Source organism: Xyrauchen texanus, chromosome 3, assembly GCF_025860055.1.
Source record: "Xyrauchen texanus isolate HMW12.3.18 chromosome 3, RBS_HiC_50CHRs, whole genome shotgun sequence".
In the NCBI taxonomy this organism is placed as follows: Eukaryota; Metazoa; Chordata; class Actinopteri; order Cypriniformes; family Catostomidae; genus Xyrauchen; species Xyrauchen texanus.
The window spans coordinates 37,556,910-37,572,987 of record NC_068278.1 but is presented as its reverse complement, the minus strand read 5'-3'; the positions used below and the strand labels follow the sequence as shown (position 1 = coordinate 37,572,987).

The 16,078-nt window shown below is 37.0% G+C and overlaps 1 protein-coding gene across 1 annotated transcript in view; it reads right to left on the bottom strand.

Annotated features, from left to right (window-relative positions):
• Nucleotides 1-13,216, bottom strand: part of eeig1b (estrogen-induced osteoclastogenesis regulator 1b) — a 50,652-nt gene extending 37,436 nt beyond the window's left edge. The window contains exons 1-2 of the mRNA XM_052095820.1: nucleotides 13,054-13,216; nucleotides 12,459-12,808 (exon numbers count right to left, since the gene is read on the bottom strand). Coding sequence (XP_051951780.1) covers nucleotides 12,459-12,604 — 146 coding nt within the window. The 5' untranslated portion in view covers nucleotides 12,605-12,808; nucleotides 13,054-13,216. The remainder of the gene's footprint in view (nucleotides 1-12,458; nucleotides 12,809-13,053) is intronic.
• Between the last annotated feature and the right edge of the window lie 2,862 nt (nucleotides 13,217-16,078).

Below are 16,078 nucleotides of genomic sequence, written 5' to 3'. Positions count from 1 at the left end.
GCAAAAATGGCCGGTTTGTTTCCTAATATCTAATTCCAGTTTCCTAATAAATAATATCATTCGAACAGAATTTTATTAAGATGATGATGTGTAGTTTAAAAACCTGCAAGACCAGGGTCCAAAATTAACGTTTTAGCCCACCAGCGAAGGTAGATAAAAAAATCTACCAGCCATTCAGATTTCTTATCACTATTTTTTTCTGCATTTTACAAGTGGATTTTACAGACATGAGAGACAAATAAACAATTCTGTAAGGATCTGTAAAAGTGAACTGCTTTTCTAAAGAATTTTATTGTTTTATTATTCATGAAATATTTAATTGCCAGATATTATAATTTTTCATATTATTCACTTATTATAACAAAACTAAATTCGGCGTCAGCACAAAACCGGCTCCACACATTCACAGGCGCTCACATTTAAAGAGCATACAGTACATGCAAACTACATGCAGTGTGTATATATATATCTGTACATATATATATATATATATGTACAGATAGTCCCATCTCAAACTCAAGCCATTAGTTGAGCCAATAGTCCTGTGTCGGGCTGCTCAAACAGCAATGTTTTGAGTGTTATAGAGCCACAGTGTTTGCACCTATCTGGGAAATCAATCGATGAATGTCTTCTAGTTTTCTCTGCATATTAAGCTGAGATGGGAGCAGATTTTTACACCAAAATTTGCTAATTTACTAAACTACATCATTAAATACTGTTAATTAAATTAAGTAACATACTGAAATGCTGGAATGTCAGTCAGTGCTCAATTTCTATTCTGAAATTTCGAGCATTGAAATTTGCTCCCAGGCACACATAACTCAAAAGAAAATGTTAGGCTGTTTAGCATTCCTCATAACAAACACAGATTGGTAAATGACTGTAATTACTGAAGTGTTTAGCCATTCGCTACACTGAGAACATTATTTTTAGAGTATTGGTTAGTTTGGTCTAACCCATCTTTATGGGGAATGCCTGATATAGAACACAACTGGGATACCTAATTTCCTATAGGATTAAAACCACCTGGGTCTACATTAGTATCATGCCATACATTTCTGACATATTAAATAAAGTATAAAATTCAGTGTAATTTGCTAATTATTCATTAAGCCTTTGCAGTAATACAGTGCATTCCAATTGATAAGAGTTTTGAATTAAACTCAAAATGGGCTCAAATTGACAAGCAGAAGAAAACTTGGATCCTTCTCTAGATCAGTAACAACAGAAATGCCTCCTAATCTACAAAAAACTCCACAGTTTCCCAGAACCATTTTGGGAACCTGTGAATAATCAACTAGTAAAAAGTACATGTACAGAGGTCAAACTGTCTGTATCTCTCAACCCCACAATTTGAGCAACACTGCTATTCTCTCCAGCCAATTCTTTTTCTTGATTTGTTTTTCTTTTTGGGTTTCTCCCTATTTAAGTCAGCTGAGTGTGCCTGAGACAGACCATCTTGCTCCAACCGCAAACGTGTGTTTGTGTGTGTGTGTGTGTGTGAGTTAGAGAGAGTTGGTTAAAATTTGCCTGTACAGGCCAGGATATCAGTAAAAATGTGACTAACATCAGGAGACAATGAACATGCCAGTCTCTTTGGTTGCTATAAAGATGCAGAGTTGATTTCAGTTTTTTATTATTCCAGATTTTATTATTTTAATTTTGTCTTGTAACTCTGCACATTTAACTCTCCACTTGTTTGTATTGTTTTTTTTAATCATCTGTTTCCATCAGTATTTACAACTTAAATTGTCTTTAAAGCTTATTGGGGATGGAGTGTCTCTATTTTTGTGTATGAGTCTCTATCTAGTAGGGATGGGATGATATGGTTATCTCACGATTCGGTTCGATGTATGATACGAGGTTCATGATATGATATAATCTTTTTTCCATATAATAACACTTAAATGAGGGGGCCTGGTAGCTCAGAGAGTATTGTTTCTGACTACCACCCCTGGAGTCGTGAGTTCGAATCCAGGACTTGCTGAGTGACTTCAGCCAGGTCTCAACAAATTATCCCGGTTGCTAGGGAGGGTAGTCAAATGGGTTAACTGGTCGCGATTAGGGGTTCTCACTTTCAATGGGGCGCGTGGTAAGTTGTGCATGGATCGCGGAGAGTAGCATGAGCCTCCACATGCTGTGAGTCTCCGCGGTGTCATGCCTCTGCATGAGCCACGTGATAACATGTGCGAATTGACTGTCTCAGAAGCAGAGGAAATTCAGACTTGTCCTCCGCCACCCGGATTGTGGTGAGTAACGAGGACCTACTAAGTAGTGGGAATTGGGCATTCCAAATTGGGAGAAAAAATTTGACAATATCATGTATCATCCTGTTCGGGACTGTATGTTTTGTACAAGGTTTGCCCTAAGCTTACAAAAAAAAACAAGCAGCTGGTTGGTGTGGCTATATTAACATAATAGAAGATTATATACTGTATCAGGCTTGTAATTGAAATACGGTCTCTTTGTAGAAGATGTGGACATATGCCAGAGAGATAATAATGTTCGTCACATTTTAGGTTTTTCTACACTGTTTTGATTGTTTCGGAGAGTTTTAAACAAGATGACTAAAGATTTAAGAGCTGAAAATGATAAGAGCAATGGACTGATGGGGTGGAAGGGAGATGTGTTTATTAAACGGTCATGAAGTGTGGAGAGTCTTTTGCACTAGAATGTCTGCATGTAGTACTGAGTAATGTAGGAAAGTATGAAAGGGGTTGAAAAGGGAGAGAGGTAATCAAAGTGGGGAAACTACACATTTTCTGTGAAAACCTGAATCACATCAGACAACTGAACTTTGACCCCAGCAAACCACTGATTATGCAAAAACAGGGGTGCATAATACAGCTGTAAAAGAGCAGTGAGAGCGAGAACTCTTTGAGAACTCTATAAACTGTGTAAAAATGGGATCACACTCACAAATAGGGTTGCAGCGGTATACCGGTTTCACGGTATACCACGGTTTGAAAATTGACAGTTATCATACCATGTAGGCTACATTTGCTTATCTACGGTATTGAGAAAAAAATGCAACTGGACGGAGATTCTCACATGCACGTGCGCATCTCCTTTCCTCCTTATCTGCCTGTCAGACTCGTCAACTTGCGTCTCACACACACAAACATGCAGCAGAGAAAATGTCAGAGAGAAGCAAGGCGAGGGGGTCTGACATGAGTGTGTGTGTGAGTTAAAGCAGTGTTTATCAACTGGTCTATTCGGACTGGGTCGCGGACAGCAGGGAAAGAACAATGCCATGGTTCTCCCATTGAAGAAATTTTGGCGGCCGCACAAGTGATCGACTATGTAGGACTGCCGAGGCAGATTTAATGATAATCTTGCAAACAGCTAAAACTTCTCATCTGCACTTTTGCGAGTGTAACGAGCTCGCGCTAATGATCTGCTCTTCTCTCTGGCGCGTGCATTCAATAACTGGGCTTCCCTCGATATTGCGGAGCGCAGACATCAAAACTGATGCGACCAATTTCAATTCTAGTGAGACTTTTCTAGTTTGAAGTGTTACTCAGATTGACAACTCGAACCTCTCAACAGTAGCAGCCCTGACATGCCAAACAGCACTGAGGAGGAAAAGAGCAACTGCGCTATGTGCCCAAAAATGTTTTTTACATGAGTAAAAAGTAACTGTTATAGATTTATTTGAGATAATTTAAAGGTAGACTCTATTACACCTTATTTTATATCAACAGTGGCAGTTGTAGTTAAAGTTTCAAGATGTGTTTCAGCTAATATTTATTTTTCATAAATACTTTAATTTATTATTATTATTACTATTATTTAAGACTAGCACACTGACCTAACCATGGTAATGAGGAGCCTTTCCTTCTGTGTAATATGTGTATAAATATTTAATATTAGGCAACAAACGGGATAATAATGGGCCCATAGAAGTAAATATGCTCTTCAATTTTTAAAAGGGGGGAGAGAAAACTTCCTGTAGGTTTTGACATCAACAACAAAAATAATGTCACTTGATGCATGTCCTTGTACTGGAAAACCATGAACAAAACTATACAACATAAAAGGAAATGCAACCCAGGATACATTAAATACAAGTTATGTTTAATCTATGGCAGGTCGACACTTGATTTCCAATGTAAAATCTGTCCTGAAGCAAAACCAGTTGAGAAGCACTGAGTTAAACGTACAGACAGGAGTAGTGGGTGTGCTGTCGTGCACCTACAGTATATGTTAGCTGTTAATAATCATATGACATTACTTCAAAAGCTCACACAGCTGATGTTATTTTTCATTTAGTAGTTCATTTAACATGCTATGCTAACATGTGAACTAACATGCTTTAGTTATATAACATGTTATAGTTACAGGATATTTTTTATCATGTTTATAATTCTGTTGATTATAATTCTGTTAGCTTTCTTATTTTTTCTATATATTTTCTTTCAAAAGGGAGACTTTTTTTACACATACTTCAATAAAATAAATGGTTTCAAGTTTCAATTATAATAAAGTGTTTGCTCAAAAAAAAAATAATAATAACCCTTCTGTTTTCATAATAGTAATTGTATAATACCGTATACCGTGAAACCGTGGTATTTTCTGAGATGGTTATCATACCATGAAAATCTCATACCGTTGCAATCCTACTCACAAACAATACAATTAGAGACATTTATCTCAAAACAAACAAAAAGCTCTCCTAAAAAGCTTTTCAACTGGTAGCAGCAAAAAGGGCCAGTCATGTTTTGTAAATCAAGCCCTCTCCTCATTTCCCACTCTCTCTCCACCATTCTGTTCCCCCAGGACTTCATGTACCCTACTTCTGTGTGGAACTTTAATTCCAGATGGTGCTCACATGTTTATCTGTCTTTCCTTTTCTTACCCAATTTCCCACAATAAGCCCACAAACGCATGACTGCATGAGTAAATGAGTGACGAAACATGACTCCAGTGTTTAATCAATGTCTTCTGAAGTGATCCAGTTGGTTTTGGGTGAGAACAGACAAAAATGTAACTCCTCTTTCACTGTATCTAGCCATTGCAGTCTAGGCTCAATCATGATTTAAGCCTGATTACACTTCCTAGTGTTTGACGCATGCATGTAATCAAACTTGAATTCATGATCGCGAAGGAGACCGCTGTCAAGATGTATACTGAAAGAGGAGTCACATTGGTCTGTTCTCACCCCAAAATCAACTGGATCGCTTCAGAAGCCATTGACTAAAACACTGGAGTCTCATGGATTATATTTGTGCTGACTTTATCTGCTTTTTGGAGCTTCAAAGGCCTGATAACCATTCACTTGCATTGTATGGACCTACTGAGTGGCGATATTCTTGAAAAATTATTTGTATTTTGCAGAAGAAAGAAAGTGAAACACATCTTAGATCACATGAGGGTGAGTAAATTATTAATAAAATTTTTGGGGGGTGAACTAACCCTTGAAAGCCCATCAGAGGCTAGATTTCACCCACTGAGTAAATAAAAACACTATGCCTGTACTTGATTGCATATAGTTATAGTAATGTTCTTAGTTGTAGTGCAATTAATTAATTATTATAAATGCAATTTGTATTGATTTCCTTAGTCAAATCAGTAACAAACTTTCTATAGCAATATAATTATATAACAATATAGTTAATTATAGGGCATTGTTAAGACAATACAATCGGCTTTGCCCCTTAAAAACAATGTAGATGTCCTTTGAAGCGGACATGTCATGATGAAACAAACTTTAATTGATATTTTGACACATAAGATGTCATTCTACAATAAAAACATACTGAAAATTTCAGAAGTAAAAACTTAATCCAAAATGCAATAAAAGCAGTTATTGAAATCAAGATGCAAAAATGCCTAGTTCTCTACTTCCGTGACTTCCCTATGTTATTTGGGGGCCCATTAATTCATAACAGCCTCTACAGCGAAAAAACATCAACACCTACTTAACATCATTGCATCCTTGGCCCCGCCCACTGGAGTTTCATTCATACACAGAGAGAGAGAGCAGGACAAACAGGTCTAGCATGGCTGAACTATTACTGAACACCAAAGGGGACCCATCTGGACAATTATGAATTATTTTTGTAAATAAACATGCACTAGACAGACGTCTTGGACCACTGTCTTGTATCTTGCTGTTTTTAAAAGATGCAGTGTCAAGTTACTATTCTGAAAAGGAGAAGCCATTCTCTTTCATTCAGCTGCTGTGCCACGTTGTTTTAAGCACAAACGCATCATGGACGCGTTCTTTTGCTCATCTGCGCTATTTAAAATTTTTGGTGTATATAAACATGCACTAGATCAAGGGTCCTCAACAGGGGTGGTACTGGATTCTTCTTAAATTAAATCGCAGGTTCAATAATCAGACTAGGACACATGTACAACACATTTTCAAGATCAATGGAAGATTTAGTGACAAGGCAGTACTGGCCAGAAAGCGCGAACCTCTCACACTTGCCCTGGGTCAGCGGGCCATACTTACTGTTGAACCATGTTAATAAATGTCTAATTAGGACTCTGTAGTTCTCAATTTAGACTAGGTTACACAAAATGCTTAGCTAGCCATCAGTAAGTGCTTTATTATGACATTAATTAAGTGTTAATTGATTTAATAGTGTGTTCTTAAAACATGAATATAAACAATATGCAGAAATGTGTATCCAATTCATTACATATTTAATATATTTATTAACTATGAATTTATGCTTTCTTAATGTTCTCACACTAAACACTTCTTTACCACTGGTTTGCATCAACTCAAATACATCAGTTTGGTATGATTAACAAGTTGTTTACTAAGGATAAAGAAACATTATGAAACTGCCTATAAATGAAATTATTAAACAATAATAAATAATTTGCTAAATTGAACAGAATCAAATAACTTATTATTTTTATGTAGCTTATTAATGTATTAATAATGTAGGAACAATAATTTATAAATTATCAATTAACTACAAACTAATGCTTTACAAATAATTTATACTGTATAGTTAGTACAAAGTGTTACCAACAAACCTGTTTGCAGAATAAGTTACATGCCTTTGTAAGCACCAATAAAAGTCTCAGTTATAAGAGATCTCTTTAAAACAATCGCTGACATCCAAAGGGGGATAGACAATGTAAAGTCCAGTTTTTTACTTTCAAGACGCTACAACTCTTTACCGACATCTGTTTGGTTTCCAGCAATCTGTTGTAAGGAGTGTTTACAGGAGTCTGTTCCTGCTGAGAGCAGGTGCACTGCTTTGAATCTCACCTGCTAATCTCATTGAGCAGTTGTAGTCCAATGACATGCTGGCATGGACAGGATAAGATCCTTGTCCCTCTGCTTGCATGTGCTGTGTAAGCAGCCCATGAGCAGTGGCAGCAGCAAATGGCAGAAACTGAACTAATCACAATAAGCAATGAACTTCAGATGCCCTCTCCAAAACCCTGAGAACGATCTTATAGGATCTTCATAGATCGCTTTATAACATGTCTGTATGTGTACGTTCGTGTGTGTATGTGATGCACTGCTCAAAGTCAATCAAAATCTACATCAATTAGCCACAATATTAAAACCACCTACCTAATATTGTGTAGGTCACCCTCGTGCCACCAAAACAGCACCAACATGCATCTCAGAATAGCATTTTGAGATGCTATTCTTCTCACCACAATTGCACAGAGCAGTTATCTAAATTACTGTAGACTTTGTCAGTTTGAACCAGTCTGGCCATTCTCTGTTGATCTCTCTCATCAACAAGGCATTTCCATTCAGAGAACTGACGCTCACTGGGTGTTTAAATTCTAGAGACTATTGTGTGTGAAAATCCCAGGAGATCAGCAGTTACAGAAATACTCAAACCAGCCTGTCTGGCACATAAATGTAATTGAGACAATACATTTAATTTCTGGCTCTCTGTGTGTGTAAGAGAGCCAGAAAAACAGCCAGAGAAAGCCTTACCATTTAGATGCAAACACGAAGTCTGAATAAACTGAATAAATCCTGTTTACTGGGGCTCTAGTTTTGATTTAACCAGAGAAGATGATTTATTGACCATTTACTCACAAACCATAGTCATATCTCACAATCCACACACACACACAAAGGCTGGAGTTGAAAAGGCGTGGAAAACATTTACTACACTTTATACACTTTTATCTTAACATACTTGCCCATGAAGGGTGTGCATGGGCGTAGGAATCTTTGTGGATGTGTTTTCATGCATGTGGTGTATACGTAAAATGCCTCAGGCTCGTATTAACTTGTGGAGCACAATTGGTGTTAATTCTTTCAAAGGCTCAAAGGTTTAGTTACAAACAGTCAGGAATGAACGTGAATGGGTTCTAGCCAATGATATAATCATTAATTTGTTTTTATAATCTCACATTGTCATTAGTATTATCAGTGTGTCTGCTCCGGGGTGTCACTCTTCTAGTGGAATCTTAGGTATGAGATTCTGCTTGATTTATCAAAACCGACATGGTCCCAATAACCCAAATGGAGCACGAAACATTTTGGTTCCCATTTTCATTTTTTTCATTTAAAAACACCATTCAGCAGCAAAAGATTGCATAAAAAAGGCAAAAACAGTTGTATATTATAATGGTCAACCAAAATGGAATTTGCAATGGCTGATGCCAATATCTAGGAATTAAGGTGGCTGATGGTCACGAATTATAATTCACTGAAAAGGCAGTCTCTAGATTTTGCAAGTGATTCAAGGGGAACTTCTGTTAAGAAGTATTATCAGCCAAGGCCGAGAATTAATGGTTGACCAATAGCCTATTTCAGAGGCTGATAATTCAGCCGACATCTTTTAACATTTGGCTGATTTGTTTTGCAAATGTTTTATTACCATTTTGCTAATTCAAATTTCCTTTAATTTGTGGCAATTTTATGAACATGCCACTTCTATAATATGAAATTGTGTGATATCATATACACTCACTGAACACTTTATTAGGAACACCGGTAGTACACTTACTTATTCATGTGATTATCTAATCAGCCGATCGTATGGCAGCAGTGCAATGCATAAAACAGATTTCATGTCAGGAGCTTCAGCTAATGTTCAGACCATCAGAATCTGAAAAAATGTGATCTCAGTGATTTCGACCGTGGCATGATTGTTGGTGTCAAACGGGCTGGATTGAGTGTTTCTGTAACTGCTGATCTCCAGTGATTTTAGAGTTTACTCAGAATGGTGCCAAAAATATCTCAGGTTACACATGTATCCTCGGTTTTCTGAGATGAAGAGAGACACTGACGTAAGCACTATGGGGAAAGTAATACATTTTAATAAAGATGTTTGAATTATACCCCATCTTGTATTCTGCGTTATTATTATGATACATGTTCCTTGCAGAGACCGAGATGCTGCTACAGCAGATAATAATAAAAATCGCTGCATGCAGGAAGTGCCAGTTTAGTATAAATAATGCGTTTAGAGCACGTAAGCAAACGGAACCGAACTCTGAGCACTTCTTTTACTCTTAAGTATGAGAGGGAGTTGGAGCACAGAACCGCTCTGAAAACACTATAACAATGCGCTAATTTAATATAGACTGGACTGAGCAGTGCAAATAAACTTTGAAGGGAGCAGACTATTTATTTAATTAAATCGCAGCCTTTGCCATTTAATAATCGCAAAAGGTCATATTGCGGTTTCGATTTAATTTCGATTAATTGTGCAGCCCTAATATATATATATATACATATATATATAAACGAGGGACAAGACATTTGGCCACAAATGCTGTAAATTGAGCTAAACTTGTAATAAACCTGGATTGTTCCTTCATCCTGCAACATCCAGGTGAAGAGAACTATACCTCATTGGTTACCTAACTGTGAACTTAACTGTGAACCTATCAGTGATCTCCTCAGCTAGGATATCAACCAGCTCACTGCAATTGGAGAGCTCACTCTAGTCAATCAAGCTCTCCATCAACTCAAGATACACCGATAAAGGGGAGAATAATGGAGAAAAGTAACAAAATGAGAGAAAAGAATGAGAGAGAGGAGGAGGGAAGAGGGAAACTGGACCATGGCTTAGTCAGACAAACAGCTCTCTGTCTAGACAATCACTGAAGCCTCTGTACTGTTTCATTTTCTCTCTCACCCTCTTATTCCCCTCTTTCTTCTCTTCTTCATGCATTAGACCCCTAATCCATCTTGCATTCCAATCCATCTGGCATTCCATTCCCTGTTCCTATCGCTTTCCCTGTCTTATCGTTTCATTTTCTCTTTACAACACAGTCTGTTCCCACCTCTATCCAATCTAATCTCTTTCTCTCCCTCTCTATCGGTCCATGTAGGGCATGGTGATGTTGGAACATTCGTGTCATAACACTCTTCTGCCTCCTCACGATAGACACACAAGGCATTGTGCAGAGTGAAATGTAGAGGGCATCTCAGTGCAGGCACTCACTGTGCCCTGTGCCTGGCACCACCAGCAAGTTAATGCACCCACACAATACGCCATCCCCAGCCATATGCCACTAAAAACAACTTCAGAACACAAAAGAACTTCAAATAGATTTGACACATTTTTGGACTCTAGAGTTGAGGTATTGTTTCTTGTTTGCTCTACAGTGGACATTATATCATACAAGCTTAGTTTTCGGGGTTCACAACATCTATTTCATATGGCTACAAAACTTTGAGTTCTGGAAAAGGTAAAACCTAAAAGGGATAGTTCACCCACAAATTAAAATTATCTAATCATTTACTCACCCTCGTGCCATCTCAGATGTATATGACTTCCTTTCATCTGCTGAACACAAATTACAATTTTTAGAAGAATATCTCAGCTCTGTTGGTCCATACAATGCAAGTGAATGGTGACAAGAGCTTTGAAGCTTCAAAAAAAAAAAAATCACATAAATGCCACATAAAAGTAATCCAAAGACTTCAGTTGTTAAATCTATATATCTTCAGAAGCGATAGGATAGGTGTGGGTGAGAAACTGATCAATATGTCCTTTAAACTATAAATCTCCACTTTCACTTCCACATTCTTCTTTTGTATTTGGTGATTTACATTCTTTATGCATATCACCACCTACTGAGCAGGGAGGAGAATTTATAGTAAAAAAGCATTTAAATATTGATCTGTTTCTCATCCACACCTGTCATAGTGCTTCTAAAGATATGGATTTAACCACTGGAGTTGTATGGATTATTTTTATGCAGCCTTTATGTGATTTTGGACCTTCAAAGTTTTGGTCACCATGCACTTGCATTGTATGTACCTACAGAACTGAGATATTCTTCTAAAAATCTTTGATAGATGATAAAAAGTATTACACATCTGGGATGGCATGAGGGTGAGTTAATGATGAGAGACATTTTCTATTTGGGTGAACTATTCCTTAAAATGTATTCTGCAATGATGATATTCACACAGCAAATTATGATTTCCATGCAATCAGTGTCAATTTTGCATTCGCATGCTGGAATTTCAACCTATTGGTACACTTATTCACTCAATGTACCATGCAACACCATTATTTTAATTGGGTTAATCAGTCTTGCCCACCTGTGTGTTTAACTTACAAAGGACTTAAGCATCTATTTACAAACACCCTTATGGCTGACATCTGTTTGTTATCATCTTAGACCACAGACCAAGTGCAGCCCTGTTTAAGAATTACTGTTAATGGAACTAAGGAATGAAAAAAAAAAGTTAAACATGACCTTAACAGAGTGAAAATGGATATGATTGTGGAATTTAACCTGTCTGCGTATCATTATTAAAGAAGCAAATCCGTTACCTGGGTAAAGAATGAATTGAATGCCATAATGTTTTGACCCTGACCCTAAAAAATGTCTAGGCTTTAGATGGAAGACCTGTTGAAGAGACCCCGCCACAACAACTTGTGTGGTCTTCCAAGTACAATTTATGACTTAAAAAACCTGCAGTGCTGGCTAAGTAAAACCGATGATCTGAAGAAGTGCTCCTCATGAAACCTACCCCAGAGGCGACACAAGGTGCAGGCCATCTCAAAAGAGTTACAAGAGACATTACTTTATAAATCAACATTAATAGATTACAAGACAGAGTCTACCAGACACCAATAAAAAGGTTTTAAAGAGCATTTGTTCTCCCTCCCATCGTCCCTATAAAACATTTAACATAGTAACCATTGTTTCTACTAAGATACCAGTCATTACATTAACATGGACAGCAAAATATAGCTTTTATGAAGCATTATTTAAAGTTTAAATATTCTATGTAGTCTCTAGATGTTGTTCAAATGAATACAAACTTTATGCATAATTATTCAAGAATTACACAAATTCAGGGTATTAGATTTAATCAAACTGCGCTGTCATGTCAAATACTGTAGATGACTGTAGATTCATACATTCATATGGGATGAACTTCAAGCTTGAAGAAACATGGAATTTGATTTCCTGTTTCAAAAAATTGCATTTTTGGCGGCAACTGTTGCTATAGTAGACATTTTTGCATGGTTCAACTCAAATCGTACCTGGATGAAGAAATGGAAAAGTCTCCTCCGTCCAACAATCTGATTTTGCAGAAGAGCATCCCATTGACAAACGGCACAGCCGTGAGCTCTTCCAGAGTGAAGTGTGTCTGAAACTTGAACTTCTTCTTTTTCATTAAAAACGCCATGTTCTTTTGACACTAGACTTTGAATGTTTGAAGACAGAGGTCGACAAATACAAAGAGACGGCTTTTTAATCTGGTGCTTGGAAGTCCTTGTCAATTGGTGTGTTTTGGTTCAGCATCTCTGAGAGGACTCAGCTGTCCAGAGAAACCTACGGTGAAATACAGCCTGCCTCTCCTCTGTGCAGCACCGTGGAAATGATGTCTCTCCTGAAATACAAACACATTCCCTAAAAAGTTACCTTGAAGAAGTCTATTATATTCAGGTGTGAGCAAAATCCTCTGGTTCCAAATGACCAAATCAATCAAATAAAGCAGCGCCAAATTTAGCGTGCCCCTGGAATATCTATGAAAACTGAAATGACAATATTATCTCTCTTATAGTCCCCGGTTGTTACCTAATGCCGAAACAGAACATTTGAATAGGGACAGTTGCATTAGAGTAGGCTACTTACGTCGATTAACTGTTTTCATGTGGCAACCAGGACTAAAATCATCCGACGAAACTACTAAAAAAACAACCCGTGACACAATTCAAATGTCGACAGAACCCCATCGACCGATCTAACAGAGGACAAAAGTCAACAATTAAGCGTTGAGTCAAAGCCAGACTGAATGAATCTGTCTTTAGCTCTTTAGTGAACTCAAACAAGCGCCGCCTCCATGTACGCATGCATTTCCCTAAATACAGCCAGAAATGTACATTGACCATTTTAAACTCCCGTTACATCCACCATTTCGACTCATAACACACAATGCACTCATTTTGAGATCAGTCTTATTGTTTAGATTTGTCATGACGCAGTAGGGGATCTTACTGACTTTACGGATTGATCGATATTATATTCACTTTGAGTAGTCTCTAGGAAGACCAACACATTTCAGTAAAGAAGTGTTAAGTGCTTCAAGGCACAAGGCACATTTTAATGGAAAAGTATGAATTTGCACGTATGTGAATCATAATGAATGATGATAACTAGATTTACTTGCGTTTAACTCTGAAAGTGACATAGCGCCATCTCGTGGTCAAAATAAAACAGTATATATATATTGAATGTTACAGGTTTGACAAACACAAGTCTAGTCTAAATATTTCAATACATTTCAATAAAATCAGTTTAAAGCGGAAGGTTGTACATTTTTTATTTGTTGCATTCTTAAGATTTCTTGTGTTCAAATCTTAAAATATGGAATTAACCACTGGAGTCTTAAAGATTGCTTTTATGTGGCCTTTATGTGATTTGGAACTTCAAAGGCCTGGTCACCATTCACTCGCACTCTATGGACCAACAGTGCTGAGATATTCTTCTAAAATGATTTGTTTGTGTTCTGCAGAAGAAAGAAAGTCATTCACATCTGGGATGCATGAGGTAAATGATGAGAGAATTTTCATTTTTGGGTGAACTATCCCTTTAAATAAATAAATATTTATTTTAGTTAGTTAGTTTTCAGTCAATTCTCTAAAAAAAATAACAAGGAACTCTAGCAGTGGTGAGCTCACATGGAGACAAGCAATTTTCCTCCTGAGTGAAATCAATTGTACAGACACACCAGATCATAGAGTTATAATGTGTATGGATGGATCATAATTTGAAACTTGGACAATGATAATTAATTTGCTAAACCAGTGTTTCACACCTGGTATTGGCATATGGGTACAATAGTGAGACATATAGGTGAAGTACATATTAAAAATTGTGTGGGATAATTGACAACCTGTGTTGGCTTAACATGTTTGTCTTTGTGGTTATATTTGCAGTCATAAGATCACTGTGGCCTAGTTCTAGAATTTGTGTCAAGTAATAGGCCAGGAGAGATGACATTTCTTCTGATTTTGAGAGGCTGAGATACATAAGATAGAGGTGTTGCAATATGATTTCCAAAATGTACATAATTGTATCCAAAACAGCCAACAGGGACATTGCAGGTGGAGAGGAAACTAGGCCACTGCAGAACAATGAAAATTGATACTGTATTCAGCTTTTCAAAAGGGATTGTTCACGGAGTCATAGTTGGTCAAAATGTAAAGGACAAACTTCAGTACAGATGTTTCAAAGGTTCACAAAGGAAAACACTCTAGCAGTTCTGATTATGGACATATAGGCGAGCCAACTCATTAACAACAACAGAATTGCTAAGATCTGCTACCATAATGTGAACAGCCAAGCTCTCATCATTTATAGAGTCTCAAGCGTTGATCTCATTCAATCGGTACTAAATGTTTGCTCTCCCTACTTTCAGCCAGCCAGAACCGTATCAGGAAAAAAACTGTTTGATTTCTGGAATTTGTGATTTCAGTGAAGTCTTTTCTTGCAAATGCAAGATCAGAAGCATCAGGTTGCTATAGTGTTCATAAAACCCTGACTTTCAAGCTGCATGCAATCTCGCATTCTTCTTTTGCTTAAGTTTTCCATATCTGAGTTTGATACAGTTCTTCAGATAGTGTCCTTCATTCCCTTGTCAGTACTTAACACTCAAATATGTCTTAAAAACAAACCAACAAAAATAAAGATATTGTCACTCTTGGTATGTTAGAATTCTTCACATATCTGTGTCTTTCTTTCTGCTCACAAGCAATAATGTAATAACTTCCCCCATGTAAAGTATTTTGGGAAATTGCCGTCAAGAATATAAAATCCTAATTTTAACGGCAGAAAACTGTACTGTCTTGCCTCCAGCAGATGTTCCTCTTCTATCAAGCCTGTGAGGTACCTTTAAGGGTACTTTAAATACATTATAAAGTTGCTATATTTTTTTTTAAAACTGTTTTCTGTCATATCTTAAATGTGTGCTCAGTAACTTTTTTGTTTGTATAACCTTAAACTTACACTGACACCAAGAGGTTTTGATGCACCATCATTCAAAATCAATTGTTTTCAGTTTCAGATGACATTGTAGAAATGTACTATTAACATTCAGTCATGATTACTTGAATCCATGAGTAAAAGTGACAAATAACAGGGTGACTACTGAGATTAAGTGAGTAGTATTCAGCTGGTCATGTGATTCAAACATGGCAGCCCCCATGTGTGGACCCTCACCATTTAGATTAAAACAGCTTTTATAAAGTTACTGATATGACTGGAGCCTTCATCTCATGTGAGTGGTAATGATTTCATACATCATATAACATAATATATTTCAAAATGACAATTAATTTCTTTAGGAGTAAAAATGCAGAGTGGATCTTTAAAAGCTATTGCAATGGATGCAAGCAATATTTTAATACAAACTATATGTACTGAAAAAAACAATACTTTGCTGTTCCATAGTGGAGAAATATGTCAATTATAAAAATAAGTAAGCTTTGTTTATTGGAGAAAAAAAACATTTAGATTTAGATAACCTGGATTGAAGTGATTTGTGAGTCAATGTGTCCATCACTTTCAATCTTAGTCCCTCCCATCCCATGGCCCCTCCCCTCTCAGTCAAGTCAGTTACTCATTTCCTGTCGGGCACGAGTCTTATCCCGCTAACGTG